Here is a 19,609-nt window from a genome sequence, read left to right on the forward strand (position 1 = left end):
ATTCAGAATTTAATGCTAAAGTATGGCCTTCTGACACACAAGGTTGAATCTTGGCTTCTAGCCTGGTGGAATTTTAACATAAATATATCCCACAAAACCTCACCTGTTAACACTTGGTTGCCAGGTGATGGACTAGCAACAGTTGACTGGTTCACAAGAACTCTAACTTTATCAATGGACAAATTTATTGATGAATTCCTTAGGAGCAAGTTTATGTTGAAGTAAGTTAGCATGCATTTCAAGAGTATTTTTTCCCAATCTCTTCCTGTCTGCCCCTCTACTACCTCAGTGACATATTAAACACCTCTCCTCTGTCCTGTCTTTTAACCATGCTGTCTTATCCTTGTCATGCACTTAAGTAATGAAGTTCATGAATCATTAATTCAAATCATAGAAACTATGAGTCGACATTAAAACCTTGCTCCTTTAAGTTGCCTCTTTGAGGAATTCTATAACAATCTCAGAAATGTTGACTAATCTAGTTCTTAACTACAAAATACAAAATACAAGAAATAGGACATTATACTCTCTAAGAGCTTTGGGAGAAAAAAGTACAGGCTCTTTGGAACAGACCCTGTATTCTGAGCCTTCATTGTATTAAAGACAGTGTCTACCTTTTGGAGTTCTGATGGGCACTGAACATGGTAACACAGTACTTAGCGTACAGATAGCATTACTGAAGGGGAGGCTGTTCATTTCCCCTTTCAGTTGGACATTCTTCAACTTGCAGGTGTTAGGAAAGCAAGTTAGTGAAACGGATTATAATTATGTAACGTCTAAGCCTCAAAGATGTATTTCTACACAAAGATGCACTACCACAGAAGACAGTTTTTTTCTAAAATCAAGTTATAAGGTTCTACTGAGACATGAATTTCTGTAGATGTTTGAGAATGGCTGCAGACAGTACAGAAAACAAAAACATCAGGATTCCCATTGAACAATAGGAGTATGAACCCTTCCCAAACCTCAGTCTTGTTGCCAACATAGCAGAATTCTTGAGATCAAAGATGCCAGTCACTTAGTACAGGCAGAGAAATGAAGGACCAAAAACAGAACAATGTAACACACATTAGCAGAAGTGTTGTCATAACCAGAAAGGATGGCTGTGTCTAGTTGCCTTTTGTCTTTGAAAACGGGTAGTTTGCACTGTGTGTGTGTGTGTGTGTGTGTGTGTGTTTTACATGTGTGTTTTGTGTGTATGTGTATGCTCGTATGTGTTTGTAGGTATGCATATTTGTGTGTATATGTGTGTATATATTTTATGTGTGTGTACACATATTCTTGCACATGTGTATTATATGGGGTATACTTGCCTATATGCCACTCCTTATTTCTTGAAACATGCTTGGACTGAATGTACAGCCCACATTTTACCTGCACTGCTTACCCTGAAGGCTACAGATTCTCCAGTCCCCATGAGTTTATAATGCATCTTGTTGCTGGGGACCCGACTTAAACCCCTACATTTGTACAGCTTTACCCACTTAAGACATCTCGCTCGACCCATGTTCATCTTTAGAGCCATGTACAGAGTGTGCAGAGTCTGCCTCAGCAATCACAGAGGTGACTTTTTCCTCAACACCTAGACTATGCCTTCACTCACTGCATACAGACTCTGGAGACTGATTAAGCCCCTTCTCGGTGTGTTTCATCTTCTGAACGTTTCAAATGTCACAGAGATGCCTCTTTCCCTCCATGCACAGTGTGACCATTAAGTTTCAGATCCTTTTCTGTATAGCCACTGTCTGCTTATCTATCTGCCACCCTGCTGTCTTAGACATCTCTAGCTGCTTGTGACAGTTACTACGTCCACCACCGACTCCTCCAGTTTCCCCCTCGACTCATACCTTCCTTATTAATACCACCACCATTCATGAACACAGGAAATCCAAAAATTTGAATAATTTGAAATGATATATCCCAAAGTCAACCGGCCTCACAGGACAGAAGCTCTGCTTATTAAAATCAGAGCAATTTTTCTCTGCCACTTTGTGGGACTCAACATTACACCTAAAAAATATCTAATCTTATTTTACATGTGTGTTTGCCTACATGTGCCCTATGTCTGCATGGTATCTGTTCTGAATTGTGTTTTCCTTTTGAGATTTCACTGAACTGAGAATATATCTCATTTATAACATTAAACCAAGTTCTGCGCATACTCCAGTGAATCCATCTATGTTTAGCTGATGTATACGTATGTGAATAGAAGAGAACAACAAAGAATTTAGTAAAAAGTGACATTAAAGCAGGCATGAACAAATCAGTAAGGATCTACACGGATGAATGAAAAGAACAATTCAAGACAGTAGATTCTGATGTTCTGAGAGAGATTCCTAGGCAGAGGCCATGTGTGGGAATAGAAGAAGATATGGTAGAATGTGACTAGGAAAAGAATTAGAGTAGCAGGCAGGTAAGAGGGCAGTTCCCCAAGAACCACAGGGAAGGTTTACTTATTGACGTGAACCTGTTAAAATTACCTTACTAATAATTTCATTTGTAAAGACTTCTGTGAGTATCCCTAAACTAATCCCTCTCTGCAACATAAGTAAGTTCCCATTGCCCGACTTAAAAATAATAATTCGTTGATATCACCTGCATCCCACACTGAGAATATTCTGGTTTTTATTGTTCTGTTTTATAAATTATGTGAAACAATATTCAGCAAAGTCATGTCAGTCTCTTCCTCTCTCTTCCTCCTAATTTTCTCTTCCCCGCCACTCTCTTCACCTCCCCTCTTCTTTCTCTTCTCCCTTACTCAATCACTCCATTTCTCATTTTTTCTCCTAGTTATTTTAGCACAAAACAAAACATAGGCATACCCAGGTATTACCATATGGATTAGCTGCTGAGTTGTTTCAGAGTCTATATTATTGTAAGCAGAAGCAAGGTCAGGACTACACTACTGTGAACTTCCCATATTAGTCTTCCACACAGCTCTTGTCAATCTCAGCCCCTTCTCTATTCCCCCTCCAAGTAGACACTATTAAACTCTCCAAAAATTGCCTTATTATTAGTTATAATTTTATCATACCTGTGTAGGTCTATCCTTAGATATGTAGATTCATTCTTTTTTTTAAAGGCTTTATGTGTATCCTTGAATTCTATACTTGCCCCTTGTACAACAGGAGAACCCTGCATGAGGACTATAAACTCATATATTTTCCTTTTTGCTCAATTCATACTCATGCTGTAGTTCCAGGCCTTCCTATGCTCTCTGTATTTTTAGACAGCAGTGATCTGCCTCAGGTTTATCCCATTTGCAATACCATAGGTAGCACTGCTCTCTGATCAGAAGGAAGACTGCTACTGTGGATCAGATGGTGATGCTGGTGGTAATGGACGCTTTATGCTTGGACTTACCAACTGGATCTTGCAGAATGATATTTCAAAGCTATTATGATTATTTAATTTATTGGTAGAAATACTTCTATTAAACATATTTATCTGCTCTAGTTTGTAAACCCATGACATATTATTACCTTTAGGAAGAGAATAATTCTCATTATTCTTCATTTATGAGTTTTCAAGAGCTTATTTTGATTTCCCCAGATACCTAGTTAAAATGTGAAACTATCATTAAGTACTGTGTTGGACTAAAGTCACTAAAAGTTTTGCCATTGTTATATTTCAGTTTGTCTATCTCTAGCTAACAGGGGGCTTTTTACAGTTTATTACTAGGTCATTTCATTAACAATTGATCAAGAAAGAAAATTTAAACAGGTTAATAGTAGTTGTGAATTTGTCTATCTGCCCCTCGATTTCTGGCAATTTCTAAGAACTTCACGTATTTTGAAACTTTATTTAATAATGAAGAAATACTCTTGCTGCTGCCTGTCTTCCTGGTGAAGTGATCTTTTCCCTATTGTGAACTGTCCATGTTCTCTCTGTAGTACTCACTGATTTAAAATCTCCTTTCTCATGTACTTGTATGGCCATGCCAGCGTTCCTGTCACTTTTTTCTCTTTATTTTTAAATTTCCTTCTTTTAATTCCTAACGATCGTCAGCTGCTATGCATTGCCTGAGCATGGGTACAGGTGTACATGTGTGTTTATGTGCAAGTGTGTGAATATGATTGTGTGCACTTCTATTTGGGTATGTGTGTAAATGTGTGTACATATGCCTTGGTGTGAGCCTGTATGTCTGTATCTGTGTGTGTGCTTACAAGTGTATGTGGCTGTGCGTGTCTGTGGGTACACATGTATGTGTGTGCATACATGTGTGTAATTGTGCTTTTCTGTGTACATCTGGTGTGTATATGCTTGTCCATGTGCCTGTGCGTATGTGTGTATGCTATATGTATATGTATATGTGTATATATGGTTTGTACATGGGAACATATGCTACGGTGTGGGGATACGCTTGTGTGTGTGCATATATGTATATGTGTATGTGTGCTTCTTAGTGTACATATTATGGTGTGTATATGCTTGTGTGTAAACATATGTGTATTTCTCTCTGTGTGTGTATGTGTGTGTGTGTATGTGTGTGTGTGCATGTGTGTGTGAGTGTGTGTGTGTGGGTGTGTGTATGTGTGTGTGTATGTGTGTGTATGTGTGTGTGTGCGTGTGTGTGTGTGTGTGTGTGTGTGTGTGTGTGTGCATGCTGCTATTTTCCCTTTTATGTTGGCTTCATTTCTAAAGTGATTTTCTTCACTTTACATTTTCAATAAGTGATGTAACTTTAGGGCATTTTAATTCTATTTGTACATTGTGTTTATTCACATATCTTATTTTTCCTGATGTAGGCCTATTTTTAAAGAATCACCAATAGTATAGCCTTCTGGCAAACGTTCTTTCCTGGAAAAATATTGTTTTATGTGTCCATTTCATAAAACTTACATGGCCCTTAAATTTCTTATTTCTCAACTTTTATGTAAAAATAGCCTTTTTTGGACTTTAGAATATGCTGCATTTTCACATTAACAGAGAATCTTCCAAATGCCTCCCTCCCGAGTTGTTCCCACTTTTTCCTTCCCCCATGTCAAGTCCATTTTCTTTCTTTCCTTATCCTTCTCTAATCCAACTGGCTTTTATGCTTTGCCCACAAGCCGGGCCTTAAACTGCGAGGTCTCAGGCATGGCAGGCAGGTGTCGTTCTAGCCCTGCAGCTTCTCCTCGCTCTGGCTAGCATTTCTGAGGCACACAAGAGTGAAACCAATCCAGCCCAGCAGAACTTCTTGCTAAAGGACCTGTGACTTGTCTCACGGAATGAAATTTCTTCCATCTTATGTCCTGATGCTGTGCAGGCCTAGCCTAGGTTCCACTGACTGTCTGTTCACAATGACCAGCACGGCTCGTGACATTGATTCAACATAGCTGGGACTTCTTTATATGTGTGAACTCATGTGAATATTACGTGACTTACTTAGATATTTCTTATACCAATTAGCATACACTAAAAAGCAAACAGCACTATCTGCTTTTAAGGTTATAAAATATTTGTACTCTATACATGACCTCTAATGTGTATCTCTTCTGAGATCATGCTCAAAAATCTGACTGACAATGGTTTCTTTTTGCACTTCTGTGCAAACAGTGACTCTATGGCTACAGGCTACTGGTTGTCTCCCTTAGTTTGCTGAGAAGTCGTTCTGTGGCGCCTGCTGTGCACTGTGCTTGAGTTTTCTAGTTTGCAACCAGTGGATAGTCCATGAGAGTAGAAGGCAATTCCCCCACAGGCTTCCCCTTCCAATATCCACAATAAAACACTTTCCAAATCCTCGGATGCAGGAGAGACCACAGATGGATAGAACCCACAAACGAGGGCAATCAACAGAATACAAATCCAGAATAAATTACAGTATTGACTCATCAAGGAGTCACGAATCAGCGCCTTCCGACTTTACAAGGCACTGAGTGGAAGTGGGCAGCATTTCTCAAAATGTGTTCCTCCGGAGTTAACAGAAATTAAGTAGTTAGTTCTGGGACTCCAGAGAACATCACTTGAGAAACAGGAACTGAGGCAAAGCAACCCACACCTCTCCTTCTACAACAGAACAAAATAAGAAAGTGGCAAAAATTTCTATAAAGATATTAATGGAGAAACCAAGAGGTCCAAAGATAAAAGTATCAGTGTCATCAGTGTTACCATTTAACTCAACAGGCATTTACATTACCATAAAAACAACAACAACACCACGTCCTAGTTTTCTTACCTTATACCAAGTGACCGATGGTTTGACACTGGAAGGAAAATATCCATCTACATTTGGACACGTGATATTGTGAATACCCTCTTCAATATACAGCCTGTGCACTGGGAGTCTCATGGGGGAATTGAAACAGCTGTCCTTCTGAACAACTTCCAGGGGAAATGCAACTTTGCTGCAGTAAGTCGTGTTCCTGAAAAGAAGCATGCAATGGTCAGAGGGGTTCATCCGCATTTGATTAAAAATAGCTGGGACCTCGTTATCTGTGATTATTATGTGACTCACTGAGACATTTCTTATACCACTTAGCACCACACACTAAAAAGCAAACATACACATCTGCTGCTGATGCACTAAAATCCTTGTACTCTATACATGGCCTCCAACGTGGATTTAAAATGTTCATGTAGAACACTGTCAGCAGTAGCATTTTTATTAAGGCAAAGTTAAGGATGGCATGTTTAAGGGTGCCATTGACCTTTGAAAAGTGAATGTTTCCAGGACCTTAGCTTCTGACCAGTAAGCTTCAGAATTTTTATTTTTGTTGTTTCTACAGCATCAGACTTTTAAAAAGAAGAACACGAGGCAATCCACAATCTAATATGTCTAGCCAGTGTTATCGCAGTCAGGAAAATAGGGAGTTTAGTAGAAAAAGCAAACAAAACAGTCATAAAGAAAACTATTACATAGTTTTCGAGATTGTTGTATGTACCTACCAGCAATTGTGAAAGGCAAAAGTCAGCCCAGAAAACATCTTAGAGCGAGTGGGAAGCATGCATTAGTGTTTGTCAAGACCAAGCCACATTTCTGTCAAGCTCCATTCCACTACACCATATCCTGCACTTACACATTAGGCCTCCTATACAGGGAGTAGCTTAAATATTCCTTAATCAAATGTATTGTAATTCAAAACTATCTGAGTATATTACAACTGTCATCTATAATCTTAGTAAAATATAACTTCATCACTTGAATATGAGAATATGTGCAATAAAATATAGGGAAATGAATCTAACTCCAAAGCCTTAAACACGCCAGAACCTATCTAGTAGTTTGAATGAGAATGACCTCATAGCTTCATACATTTACATCTTTGGCCCCAGTTGATAGACGTATTTGGGTAGGATTAAGAAGTGAGACCTTGTTGGAGGAAGTGTGTCAATGGGGGTAAACTTTGAGGTTCTAAAAGCCCATATCATTCTGAGCTTTCTGTCTCATGGTTATCATCTCAAAATAGGAAATCTCAGCCACTGAATCACCATGATGTCTTCATGCCCTGCTGTCCTAGTCTTCACCTTGACAGTCACAGACTCTCTGGAACTGTGAGCCCCAAATTAAATGTGTGCTTTTATAAGTTGCCTTGGTCATGTGTTTTATCAGAGCAATAGGAAAGTAACTAGACAGAAGTTAGTATGAGATAGAGGCTATTGTTATGACAGGTAAGGCCATGCTGTTTGGTGGAAGGATGTGGAATGTTTTGGGATTCTGGGAAAGGAAAGCTATTGAATGCTATAAGCAGGGCTTATTAGTCCATTCTAATCAGAGCTGCAAGTACAGTCAGTGGAAGATCAGTATAGGTTCTGTCACCCTAGGTGCATGGCAGAGACATCAGCAGTAGCAGGTGCACGGCAAGGACAAATGCCAGGCAGACAGGGAATGGCTCCTTACCAAGGATTAGCCAGTGTTCACATGGGAAATGTGAAAGGATTAACAATTGTTAAAGATGAAAAAGAGCTCAAAGAACATGGATCCCACTCTTCCACAGAATAGAGAGAGATGCCAAAGCTATAGCTTGGTACACAACCTGTCTTAGTGCACTGAGTGCCTTTGCTAAGAAGTAGCAAAGCTTTTATCCTTCTGTCTCTCACCCGATATTCTTTCCAATACAACCAGCCTTATGACCCCTCTTATAGCATGTTTTGGTCATAGATAATGAGAACATGGAAATCTGATGCCCATTAAGTGTCTTCCAATAATATTATTATTGGATGATAGCCTCAAAGGAGACTTCCCTGACTACATGAATTCTCCGAAGGTCCAATGATCCAAAGAAATTTATTTTGGAATAGAGCTGAGAATCTTTTCACCTAATAAGAAAACATACATTTACCAAAACTTTGTTTTAAGTCTTTGTCAAAGAGATAACCTCCATGACAGATAAAGGAAATAGGCTTACTAATTATTAAAGGATGAAATGTGTTGATAGCCTTTATTAATTCAAATGTTTAGTTTTTAGCTCACAGAAACTCAGGGCTGGACTATCCTTGGAAATCAAGCTTATAAAGATATTATTAAGGCAAATGAAGTCATATGCATGGACCTTCATCCAAGACAACTGCTTAGTTATAAGTAAAGGGTAGGACACAGAGGGTAGAGAGGATGGAAAGAGTGAAGAGAATATGGGTATATGTGAGTCAAGCACTGGGAATAAAACCCACCCTGCCAAATATATTCTCAAACTTATAGTGTCCAAAACTGATACCGATATCCTTAATAAAGAATGTGAAATTGTGTTAAATGAAAAAAATAACCAACCAAGAAACAAACAAACAAACAAATCCATGTCCTATATGTGATTTAGAAAACAAATTGTTGCTTGGTAGCAAGAGGGGACTGTGAGAGCTTGCCCAGACATGGATTTAGGTATTCTATTTTTTTTTTTTAGCAAACATCTGCAGTGATATGTAGAAAAGAAAATGGACACTTAAATGGAATTAACAAGAAAGGCCCATAAATGTTTTAAAAACAATGATGGAGTTGGTAGGCTTTAGTTGGCTGTTTTAGGGTGTAGTTTTGGATTCCAACAGCCACAGTATTCACTTGCTTCTGAGAATTTTGGTTGAAAATGTAAAAGCACTGTGCTAAATATATTGAGGTATCCCAAATAATCTTTCTTCTATAAACATACTCTGAGTGTGTTGTCTCTGCCAGGTACTTTAAAGAGAAATTAAGCATAACAGATATGAATATGTTCTTCATTGTTCATTTACTAGGGAAAAATGCTTCCAGGAAGGCAAATGTGTAGGCAGGATCCAGGGCCATGGAAAGAAGGCAATAAACCAAACCATATCTTCAGACAACATTGCTATATATCACTTCTTAAAAGGAATTTCCCGTGAAGAATATTCTCAGAGACAGAACCTCTCTGCATACCACCTCCTTCCTCCCATTTCAGCTGGGCTATTGAGGTAAGGTATAACCCATCTAAATGTGTCCAACCCCTTCCCAGTTGCCATGGTACCAGCATTTAAATAATACCCTAGGGACTGCAAGGACAAGGAAAAGTCAAAGCTGAGAAGCAGACTACCTCAACATGCAGGTGTAATTGCCCGTGTCATTGAGGAGGGTGGGCCGGAACCAGAGCACATCTTTCTCCTTACTGATGCGATTCTCTGGAAGGCGGAAATTAATGGGCTCCTCCAGGTCCCGGTCTTGCCTGGTCCAGTACCAGATCAGGGTAAGTCCAGAGGAATGGGCAGTGCTGTAGTTGTACTTCAAGAAGTGTTCAAAGAGGGGGCACTTGATGCGAGCTGGCTCATCTTCAAACACTTGGATTTGTCGCATGGTATCTAGTCCCCAGTCATCACAGCGTTCTGGGAAAAAGCAAAAAGAAAGGGTGGATAAGCCATTTCAAAGAACACTCCAGAACACTATTTGACCTTTTCTAGGAGCCTCTTTCTCCAGTCATCTTCAATAATCTCCCTCTGATAAATATACACAATAAACATGCAGTGTGAAGGAATTACTGATCCCAGTCCATTACCCTTTTGTGTTGTATCTTTTGGTGCCAGCTATCTGTGTCTTGGTACTGTGAAATCCTTCAGGGACTAGAGAATGTTTCTCTTTTAAAGAAGACATGGCTTTATTGAACCCTGGACTTAGAAAGATCTAGATGATGAAGTCATAACTGGAAAGTCAACTCGTGTCTAGATGGACAGGAGACTCCTAGTTTTTACCAGGACTCCTGTTTGTGAGGCCAGACCTGTACTTTTCAGCAAAAGATAATGTATGCCACAAACTCATTGTAAGAGGATAAAATGAAGCAGGTGAATGAATGAAAACATATTTTGTTAAGTGATGAATTCAATAAACCCAAAGCATTAATCATCTTTTAAAACATTTACATTTTGTGGAACAAATCTTTAAAATTCAGTGTATTTTACATTGTATACCTCAAGCTGGCCTGGTCATGCATGTCAATCTACTCTGCAAACAGAACTGCAGAACCTGGGGGTGGGGGTGAGGGTGGGGGTATCTACCTTATTTTATACTAAAAAGTATTCAGGAAAAAAAGATGTAATAATTACTTTTGTTTTCCCAAGAGTGACATCAGAATGGTGTAATACAGAAGGTACCATAAAAATACAAAAAGATTTCCAGGGGTGATAAGGTTCCTGTGAGGACCAGCCAAACCACTGGATAGTTTAATTTATTTCTTGTATTACTAATAGTCGTGTGTGTGTGTGTGTGTGTGTGTGTGTGTGTAAAAATATACATACATGATGTCATATGTTTAAATACATAAAATACATACAAAATTTAAACTTCGAATGTTTCCTTACATTCCCATTTACATCTAAAATTTCCATTTTATTTATAATAAATGAAAATAAGATTTCTTAAAAAAATCATATTATAACCAATGATATTTTAAAATAAAATAGTAGCCATGAATATGAAAGACCTCATAGAAGTTCGAATGAGAATAGAACTTCATATGTTTGAAATCTTGGTTTCTAGTTGGTGTCACTATTTGGGAAGGATTAACAGATGTGACCTTGTAAAGGGAGGTATATCACTGGGGGCGAGCTTTGAGGTTTGAAAGACTGATATAATTCCCAGCTTACTCTCTGCTTCATGAGTTTCTCCTCCTTCGTGAACTCTAATCTTCACAACCACAAGCCCAAGTAAATGTTTTCTTTTCAAAGTTGTTTTGGTTGTGTTGTTTCAGAAATAGAAATAGAAACACAAAAAAGACAGACCTCTACCATAATAACACTAAAGTGGTGATCAAGGAAGCTCAGGTAAAAGATAGATGTGGGAAGATCTCTAGGAGTTAGGGGCCAGTCTGGTACACATAGAAAGTTCCAGACCAGACAGAGCTGCATAGTGACTTCCAATTTTAAAAGGAAATCCAGAAAGACAGTAAAAGATGGAAATACCTCATTTATCCAAAGCATCAAGGTCAGGTACATGCCTATTTTAGTAAAAAAAATTTGTAGAGTCAATGGACTATCTAACCACTGATATTCCACTGATGTTTTTCACAGAAATCAAAAAAAAATTCATTTGCAAAAGTGTTGTGGAAGCACAGAAAACCCTAAATATCTACAGAAATCCTACAGGAGAAGAATAAAGCTGGAGGTAACAGCACACTAGATGTCAAGTTATGCTGTAGAGCTGTGGTAAAAGGAGGGCACAAAAATAGACAGGTGGATCAATAAAGGAGATGGAGGGCTACAAAATCAGTACCATCTGGATTTTTGACAAAGATGACAAAAATACACAAGAAAGATGCCATCTTCAACAAATGGTGCTGGAATAACTTGATATTAGAAGAATGTCACTAACTACTTCTGTCTTTCCCTGAAGCTCCTAGGATAAGTCGGGAGTGCACTTTAAGACACAGACAGGAAAGCGCTTCCCAAACAGGACTCTGATCACTCAGGGCGTAATCTAGCAGTTGAAAAGTGGATCTCCCTGCCTACAGAAAGAGGCCTCTTCAGGTTCCATGTTAGGCCACTCAGCTAAGGTTGTCTGCCTTGACTCCTGGGAGCCTTCGCCATCGCTGGGCTCTGAAGTTCCTGGAGATTCCTCCAACGCCTCTACCCCCAGCAGCTGCAGGTTTCCATTCATTTTCCTGACCTTCTGACCCTTTCTCCTTTCCTGAAGCCAGGCAGGACCCCCCCCCCACTTCCCCAGTAGAGGGATAAGAACACCAACCCACCCACAAAACTTTTTGACCCAAAATTTGCTGTCTAAAAGAAATGCAGGAACAAAATGGAGCAGAGACTGAAGGAATGGCTGACGAATGACTGGCCCAACTTGGGACCCATCCCATGGGTAAGCACCAATCCCTGACACTTAGTGATACTCCATTATGCTTGCAGACAGGAGTCTAGCATAACCGTCCTCTGAGAGGCTCCACCCAGCAGTCAATGGAAAGAGATGCAGAGACCCACAAACATTAGACGAACGTTAGGGAAGAGTTGGGGAAGGACTGAAGGCCCTGAAGGGGATAGGAACTGCATGGAAGACAAACAGAGTCGATTAACCCAGACCCTTGAGAGCTCTCAGAGACTGAACCATGAACCAAAGAGCATATACAGTCTGGCCCGCGGCTCCTGGAATATGCGTAGAAGGTGTGCAGCTCAGTCTCTATGTGGTTTCCTCAACAACTAGGGCAGAGACTATCCCTAAAGCTGTAGCCTGACTGTGGAATCTGTCCCTCAACGGAGCCGTCTTGTCTGACCTATCTTGTCTGGCGTCAGTGGGAGAAGATGAGCCTAATGCTGCAAAGACTTGATATTCTGGGTTGAGGGAATACTCAGGGACGCTCATCCTCTCAGAGTAGAAGGGGCAGGGAAATGGGAGAGGTATTCAGTGAGGGGGGACAAAGAGAAGCATTTGGGATGTAAACAAGCAAGCAAACAAAGAAATAAAAGTGAATCTCCTGTAATTAACAGTCTTGTCCATCAAAGAAGACTACTGATTGAGTGGAGAGGCAACCCACAGAATCAGAGAAGCCAATTGCCAACTACACACCAAACATAGGCTTAGAGTCTAGAATATAAAAACTGGAACTGACCGGGAAAGTTCCTCTATGCTGGCTAGCTCCTACAGTGTTGGAATGGGCTATAAAGGCCACTGAAGCAGAAAAACCATCAATGGCTTCATTCGGTGGTAGACTTTGCCTGATAGAATACTGATCTGCCCAGAAAGATCTATCTATTCATCAAACAGAGCAATGCATGCCATGAGGGTAACCATTTTCTGATTCGATTTTTGGCCTGTTCTACTGTAAAGAATTCATTCCTTGTACTGTAAACCCACTTAGTCAAAATACTGTGGCTGGGGAGGTCATATCCTCAGTGGAGGATGACTCACTATGGCTGCTGTGCAAAATATAGTTTCGATTTGTTTTATAAATATTTGTGTTTCTCTATCCTAGAGCTGCTTTCGATGTGATCAGAGAAGCTTGGTTTTTGTTTGTTTGTTTGTTTTCTGTTTAGTTGTTGACGTTGCTTTGCAGTACTCAGCAGTCCACACAGAGACTCCTAAATAGTCAAGATGCTAGGAATAATGACTAGTGAATGTTCAGTCCTATCAGCAATCTTCCTATACATAACATTCAGAGAACATAAGATTAGTCGGGGCTGAATGAACGTAAGAGGCAGAGAATGTCCGAGGGCTTCAAACAGCTGCTTTCTTGACATGACGTGGCTGTTGGACTCACGGATTCATGAACAACAGCAGTGGTTACGAGACATGCAACAGATGAGGTCAATCGACATTCCGGCACAGATGTGAGAAGTTCTCATGAAGTCCCACCCCTCTGTAAGCAGCTATTGGAAGTGATGGCTGCGAGGGGAGGAGTCTGCTTCAAGGGTGTGGTCACTGGAAGATGGTCCACACAGCCAGGCACATGTGATTATCACTTACTGGACTCACTGGGTTAGAAAAAATAGGCATGAAGGTGGGTCGGGACACGTTGAGGGCCTTCCAGAGGGGTTGGGGAGAGGAGTAAGAGGTGGAGATGACTACGATATTGTATACATGAAAAAAATCACTATAGTGTAAATTAAGTAGTAATCTGATCACTTCCTTTTTAATTCTTTACACATCTCACTTTTAATCACAGGTAATGGAATGATTCAGCATGCACAGGCGATGCAGCTGTACTTACATAAGTAAGCTTTTTTATTTTTAAAAAATGTTTTTATTAATTACTTGAGAATTTTATAGAATGCCTTTTGATCATGCTCATCCGCCTCCAATATACCTCCCACATCCTCTCCTACGTCCCTATCCACCCAACTTCAAGTTCTCTCCCCCCTCACTCTTCCCTCTCCCAGTCTAACCACATTTGCTTTCATTTTTTTTTTGGGGGGTTCTTTTTTTTTCGGAGCTGGGGATCGAACCCAGGGCCTTGCGCTTCCTAGGCAAGCGCTCTACCACTGAGCTAAATCCCCAACCCCTTGTTTTCATTTTTGAAGTTGTATTAATTATAATATCCTCTCATTCCTTGAGTGTTACTATTTTATGGCACTTAAATTTTTTTCATTAAGACATCTTCCTGGACAATTTCCTCAAAGTGTGAAAGATACTTTTTCTGGAATGATTAATTAGGATTATGATATATGCCATCTAAATGATATCTATCAACTTTATAAGAAATTTGTAAATATAAAATTACATCGAATTCAAGTATTTTCTAAAAAGATTCTATTCATGTTTATTTTTTATGGAAAAGTATTTTCCCTCCATGTATGTATGTGAGACATGTATGTGTCGCCCTCAGAGGACAGAAGATGTTGAATTCCCCAGAACTGGAATCACAGAAAGCTGGGCGGCACAGTGTGCGGACTGGGAACTGGATCTCGGTCGCTGGAAGAGCAGCCCTCAAATCCTATCTCCAGAAACTGAAGCATCTGCTTCTGAGGGAAGGGGAAGATCATAGATGGCAGCCATCTTTTATATATCACCCCTTAGGATGCTTTTTCTGAAAAACTAAATGTTACACAAGTTTTAAACTGCTTCTTTGAGGTGCTTTTATGTTTACATATCTTAATGTAAAAATTATTTTTAATCACCATTTGACAGCTCTCAAAGTAGTCTTCCAAAGCAGTCTGTACTCTTTTTCTCCTTTGCATTGTACACCTCTGCAATGGGAAGCTATGATTTATTCAACTGAGACTGCGATTTCCATCCCCTTGAATCTGGGCTAATCCTGATATTTATATGAAGATACAATGCAGCCATAGACCTGATGACTTAGAACCTTTTTATCTTCTTGTTAGTCTCTTACTACCATAAGAATAAATCTGGTTCAAATCAGAGCTGAAGTGTGCACCAAGTTGTGTACATATGGGCCACATCTAAAAGGACAGCTGTCTGGCTAAGTCCCAAACCTACAATTGCCCAAAGCCAACCCAGAGTGAATGCCCCCAGGCAACTTACAGACTCATGAGCACAGCCACATATGTAACAGTTAAGGTGAAGACTTGTCATAAAAGTTCAGGATTATTCCATGAACTGTTTGCAGCAGTAACTAACAGCCAACATGACTCTGTCAACAATTATTTTACTTTTGACAAAAGCCAAGAATTACATCTATCTATCTCAGAAAAAAAGGAAAAAATATTTGACTTCTAAATAGTTCTCCAGAAAATTACATGCAGTACTTTTCAAGACCCAATGATGAGTGACTTTTATTAACTTTGCATTTTGTAGTCAACATCAAAAAAGAACTGAAAAGTTCAAAGGCTTTTTACATCAATATGCATTTATGATAACTGTATAATAGTACTTTTTAAAAAACATTTATTCACATTCATTAATTACATTTTCATTAGGGCTGTGAAGTTTCAGAATAAGTTCATTTAGTTTACAGAAATTTACAACAGCTTCTCTGATATACTTAACAGTTTGAATATGGGAGCCCAATTCCATTTCTTTCTCAAGCTCCACTAAAACGAAAATATTTTTCCAAGACATGATCCAGAGTATCAACAAGAATAAGAGAAATGGCTATGTCAATATTAAAGGAAGAGAAACTAACCAATTTAGCAGATTTCAAAACACAAACTGTAAGCCAACAAGGAAATGTTGGGGAACAAACTGAACTGCAAGCCTGAATACAGCCAAGACCTAGAAACTGTCAGCAGCAGTACAAAGAGTTCTGTTCACCCTACATACCCACCCTCCTCCTCACATATTATAGACATTTCAAGTAAGAGAAGGCATGTGACTTACTTGGGTCAATACACAAATGCCACTTGTGGTGGGTGTTTTAATGACTAGGTTGTATTTCATCAAGCTCTCTTCTGTCTTGTGAAATACGACACAGAGACTGAGCCTCCCTTGTTCAGGCCCCTCCATGCGATGCAGGTCTTCTCAGTCATAGAGATTGAGATTTTCTCATTGCCACTACCATCACTATATTCTAACCTGGAAAATGAATCAGTTACTCCAAACACTAAAGAGATTCTGTTTGTGTGGGGAGTGGCAAAATAAGAAGGCTTAGATGAAAACTATCAATGAAAGTTAAAACTATCAATGAAGATGATATCCTCTGATCCATTTCCACTTCCCTCACTGAGCACCATTCAACACTCAGCTCCAAGGTAGGGGCATCCAGATCATTTATTTTTAAGATAGGGCAGTTACTATTGCTCTGGTTGGACATGGGGCTTGCCATAGAGAACAGAGATCTGCTCTCCTCTGCTCCCCAGTACTGGGATTGAAGGAATGTCCACCATGATTAACTGTCACTCAGACTTTTGGATGAGCCCCAAGCAGGAAAACGAAAGAATCTTTGGTAAAAGGCCAAATATTTGAACTTGGGGGCTCTTGAATTCACTGTACAGTCACATCACCCAAAGGAGAGTTCCAAAATTAAACTTAACATTCACATTTAAATTTCTAATCAGCTTCTTAAATGTAATTATAAAATCCAGGAAGATTCTGAGAAAATTCTGTATAAATATGCTTTTCAGTGACACAAGTAAATGAATTTGAGAAAACTAAGATTATCCAAGGAGAACATTTTAGAAGGTATTGTGATTCTTATCTTAGAGAGGTAAGGAGCCAGTCATAGTCCTGCAGAACAGAGGAATATTCAGAGACATAAAGGCTAACTAAAATTCTCGCATAAGTGCCAATGTAAAACTGTAATAGATGGTTTGTTTGGAAGGTAAAATTAAGGTTTTTCCTAAAAGGTAAAGTTAAAACAAGGGAGAGTGTATAGAAAATAAACACTGGAATTAGAAAGGCAGTCAAGGAAGCACAGCATTTCATGATACAAACCACAAAAGGAAAGCAATTAAAGGGAAAGAAGAAAACTTTCAATTAAATCACTCAAAGGAAAAAGTTCCAGGGTGGAAATACGGAAGATCGTGATGCAGAGGGCCCTATCATTATGCCAAGTGTGCCTCACCACAGGCAGGGAAAATAGATCTACAGCAGCCAGGCATCCTGAAGACGTTAGCATGAAAGATATATTTCCACAAACTACAAGAAAGTATGAATGAAAAATCTGCAGACTAAAGTTATGTCAGACATAAGAGTGCTAGAGGAGCCTCCACACTGCAAGTGAAGACGAGAAGATCCATAGTAGGTGTAGGGGAAGAGAAAGGGTTTCCAGTGCTCTAACCCTAACGGCACGATCAAGTACTAAGGTCAAATTTGCAGACAGATAACAACACTTACATGTGATTCCCCATGCTCTGTATCAGAAAGCCTGTGGAATATGCATGATATGAAAGTGAAAGAAAATACAAAGGAAAACCCAGGATCAGGATTGGGGGATTCAATTTAAGTGAGCAGAGTAACAATCCACAATGGGCTGGAAAGGACTCCGGATAACAACCTTGTGGCAGAGTTCAGCGAAGACCAATTCAGAAAGTGGAAATCAACAATAAGGAAAAGTAATCAAGTGTCTGACAGATTACAGTGACATTATCACTGTAAAAAAGAAAAAAAAAAGGTTTTCAGAAAAGCAAGAAAAAGCAAAAAAAAAAAAAGCAAGAAAAAGATTAAGAGAAGACAATTTAGAGCACATGGAAAATACAATTAATAAATTCAAACATTAGAAAAGTAACCGAAGAATAATTTATTACAATGTAAAGTCACATGATTTGAATGGCCGTTGGCTGTTGATTCAACTAAATATACAAGGGTATTGAGTAATGAGGAATAGATAGGAAAAATTGGGAAGATAGAAAGTGAAAAAGGATAACTTTTATTTTATTACCACAATAAAAATAGAATGCATTGGGTTGAGTAAGAAGATGGCAATATGCATAAATTTGATTAGCAAAATATAGAAGGAACAAAGTGAAGAAAGAAATGAAATGTTTAAAAGTATCTTTGAGCAGGGCAACTGGTAGGATAGGAAATGTCATAAAATGTCTTACAATTATTGACTCAAAATAACCATGATTTTCTATAAGGTTTGAAAAGTTAGAATAATGAAAAGGATGGAAAGAAGAAAGGAAGGACATAATGAAGGAAGGAGGGAAGGAAGGACCGGGGGAAGGGAAGTAGGGAAGGAGGGAGGGGTGATGGCCAGAAGGGATCCAGGAAAGATCTGTTACCTAATACAACTGACAAAGCCTTCACCAGTGTCAAATAATTTGAAAGGCACATAATGTTTGGAGAAAATGTCTTCATTTTATGTTTTAATTGTGTTCATGTGAATGGATTTAACAGTCAGTTCACTGTTTGGTTATAAAGTACATAATTGAAAAGACAGAGAGACAGAAGGTTAGAACGGCTGACAGAGGCTGGAACTTCACCATGGTACGTCTATTGTCTGGATGAACTTAGGAACCACAGACTTGTGCTTCCTAAAGGCAGCCACCATCTACTGACGCTCCCACAGGCAGCTGACTTTAAGCTCTGCTTTCAACACAAATAGGTGGTAAAGCCAAGACTCTTACATGAAAATCATCCTTGGTGGGATGCCTGACAGTGTATGTTTCAAAAAAATAAAAGAATTTAGACAGACATAGTGGGTCAGCAATTACAAGCTTTATTTAGAAGAGGAGGTGAAAATACAGAAGCGGAATGACTTTGATGAGTGAAAGGCTGCTGCACACTGGGGGAGGTTAAGTAGCTTCTTTGACCAATTTCATAATAATGAGTGATGCTAATTCAAATTGTTCATGCATTCACCTCGTATTAGAAGTTTTGTAGTTATATTGCCAGTAGTGAGGTGGCTATAGTGATGTGCTCTGTTTGTATCTTTGAGGCCATGGATAGTCTTGGTTTTAAATATTTGCTCAAATGCCACATCTCTAAAGGAAGGGTAGACAACTGTTAGAACAGCCAATTATAACAGTTGGGGATTTGGGGGAAGTTACACATGTTCAGGGGTGTCATGCACATAGCTTTGAAGCTCTCAGAGTATTCATGGGAGTAGAATACTTTCATTAGGGTGTTGGCCACTGTCCCTGATCCCTCACTCCAGACTCAGCCACTGGTTCTTACTTCACACAGGCCCATTCTACAATCTATCTCATTCACAGAGCCCCACCCTGGGCGACAGATCACTGGACCATCTTTGGGAAATTGGAGGGAATAGAACACCTTGCAGAAAGTAAATTATAACTTCATTAGTGATACTCTTTAATATTATAACCTGGCGCTTTGGCGCCTGCAGGTCTTTACAGCCATTAGTAAAGATTGATAGGAAGGAGATAGGAGAAAAGGAGAGCCAGCATAAAATCTCAGTCA

The 19,609-nt window shown here is 39.3% G+C and overlaps 1 protein-coding gene across 6 annotated transcripts in view; it reads right to left on the reverse strand.

Annotated features, from left to right (window-relative positions):
* Positions 1–19,609, reverse strand: part of Il1rap (interleukin 1 receptor accessory protein) — a 136,722-nt gene that overhangs the window by 43,123 nt on the left and 73,990 nt on the right. For all 6 annotated transcript variants that reach the window (XR_004387657.1, XR_004387658.1, XR_004387656.1 and 3 more), the window contains exons 3-4: positions 9,459–9,744; positions 6,158–6,344 (exon numbers count right to left, since the gene is read on the reverse strand). Coding sequence is in view for 3 of the 6 variants with exons in the window: in XM_032900048.1 (XP_032755939.1) it covers positions 6,158–6,344; positions 9,459–9,744 (473 nt within the window). In the remaining 3 variants the exon portion in view is untranslated. The remainder of the gene's footprint in view (positions 1–6,157; positions 6,345–9,458; positions 9,745–19,609) is intronic.

This window comes from Rattus rattus, chromosome 4, assembly GCF_011064425.1.
Source record: "Rattus rattus isolate New Zealand chromosome 4, Rrattus_CSIRO_v1, whole genome shotgun sequence".
In the NCBI taxonomy this organism is placed as follows: domain Eukaryota; kingdom Metazoa; phylum Chordata; class Mammalia; order Rodentia; family Muridae; genus Rattus; species Rattus rattus.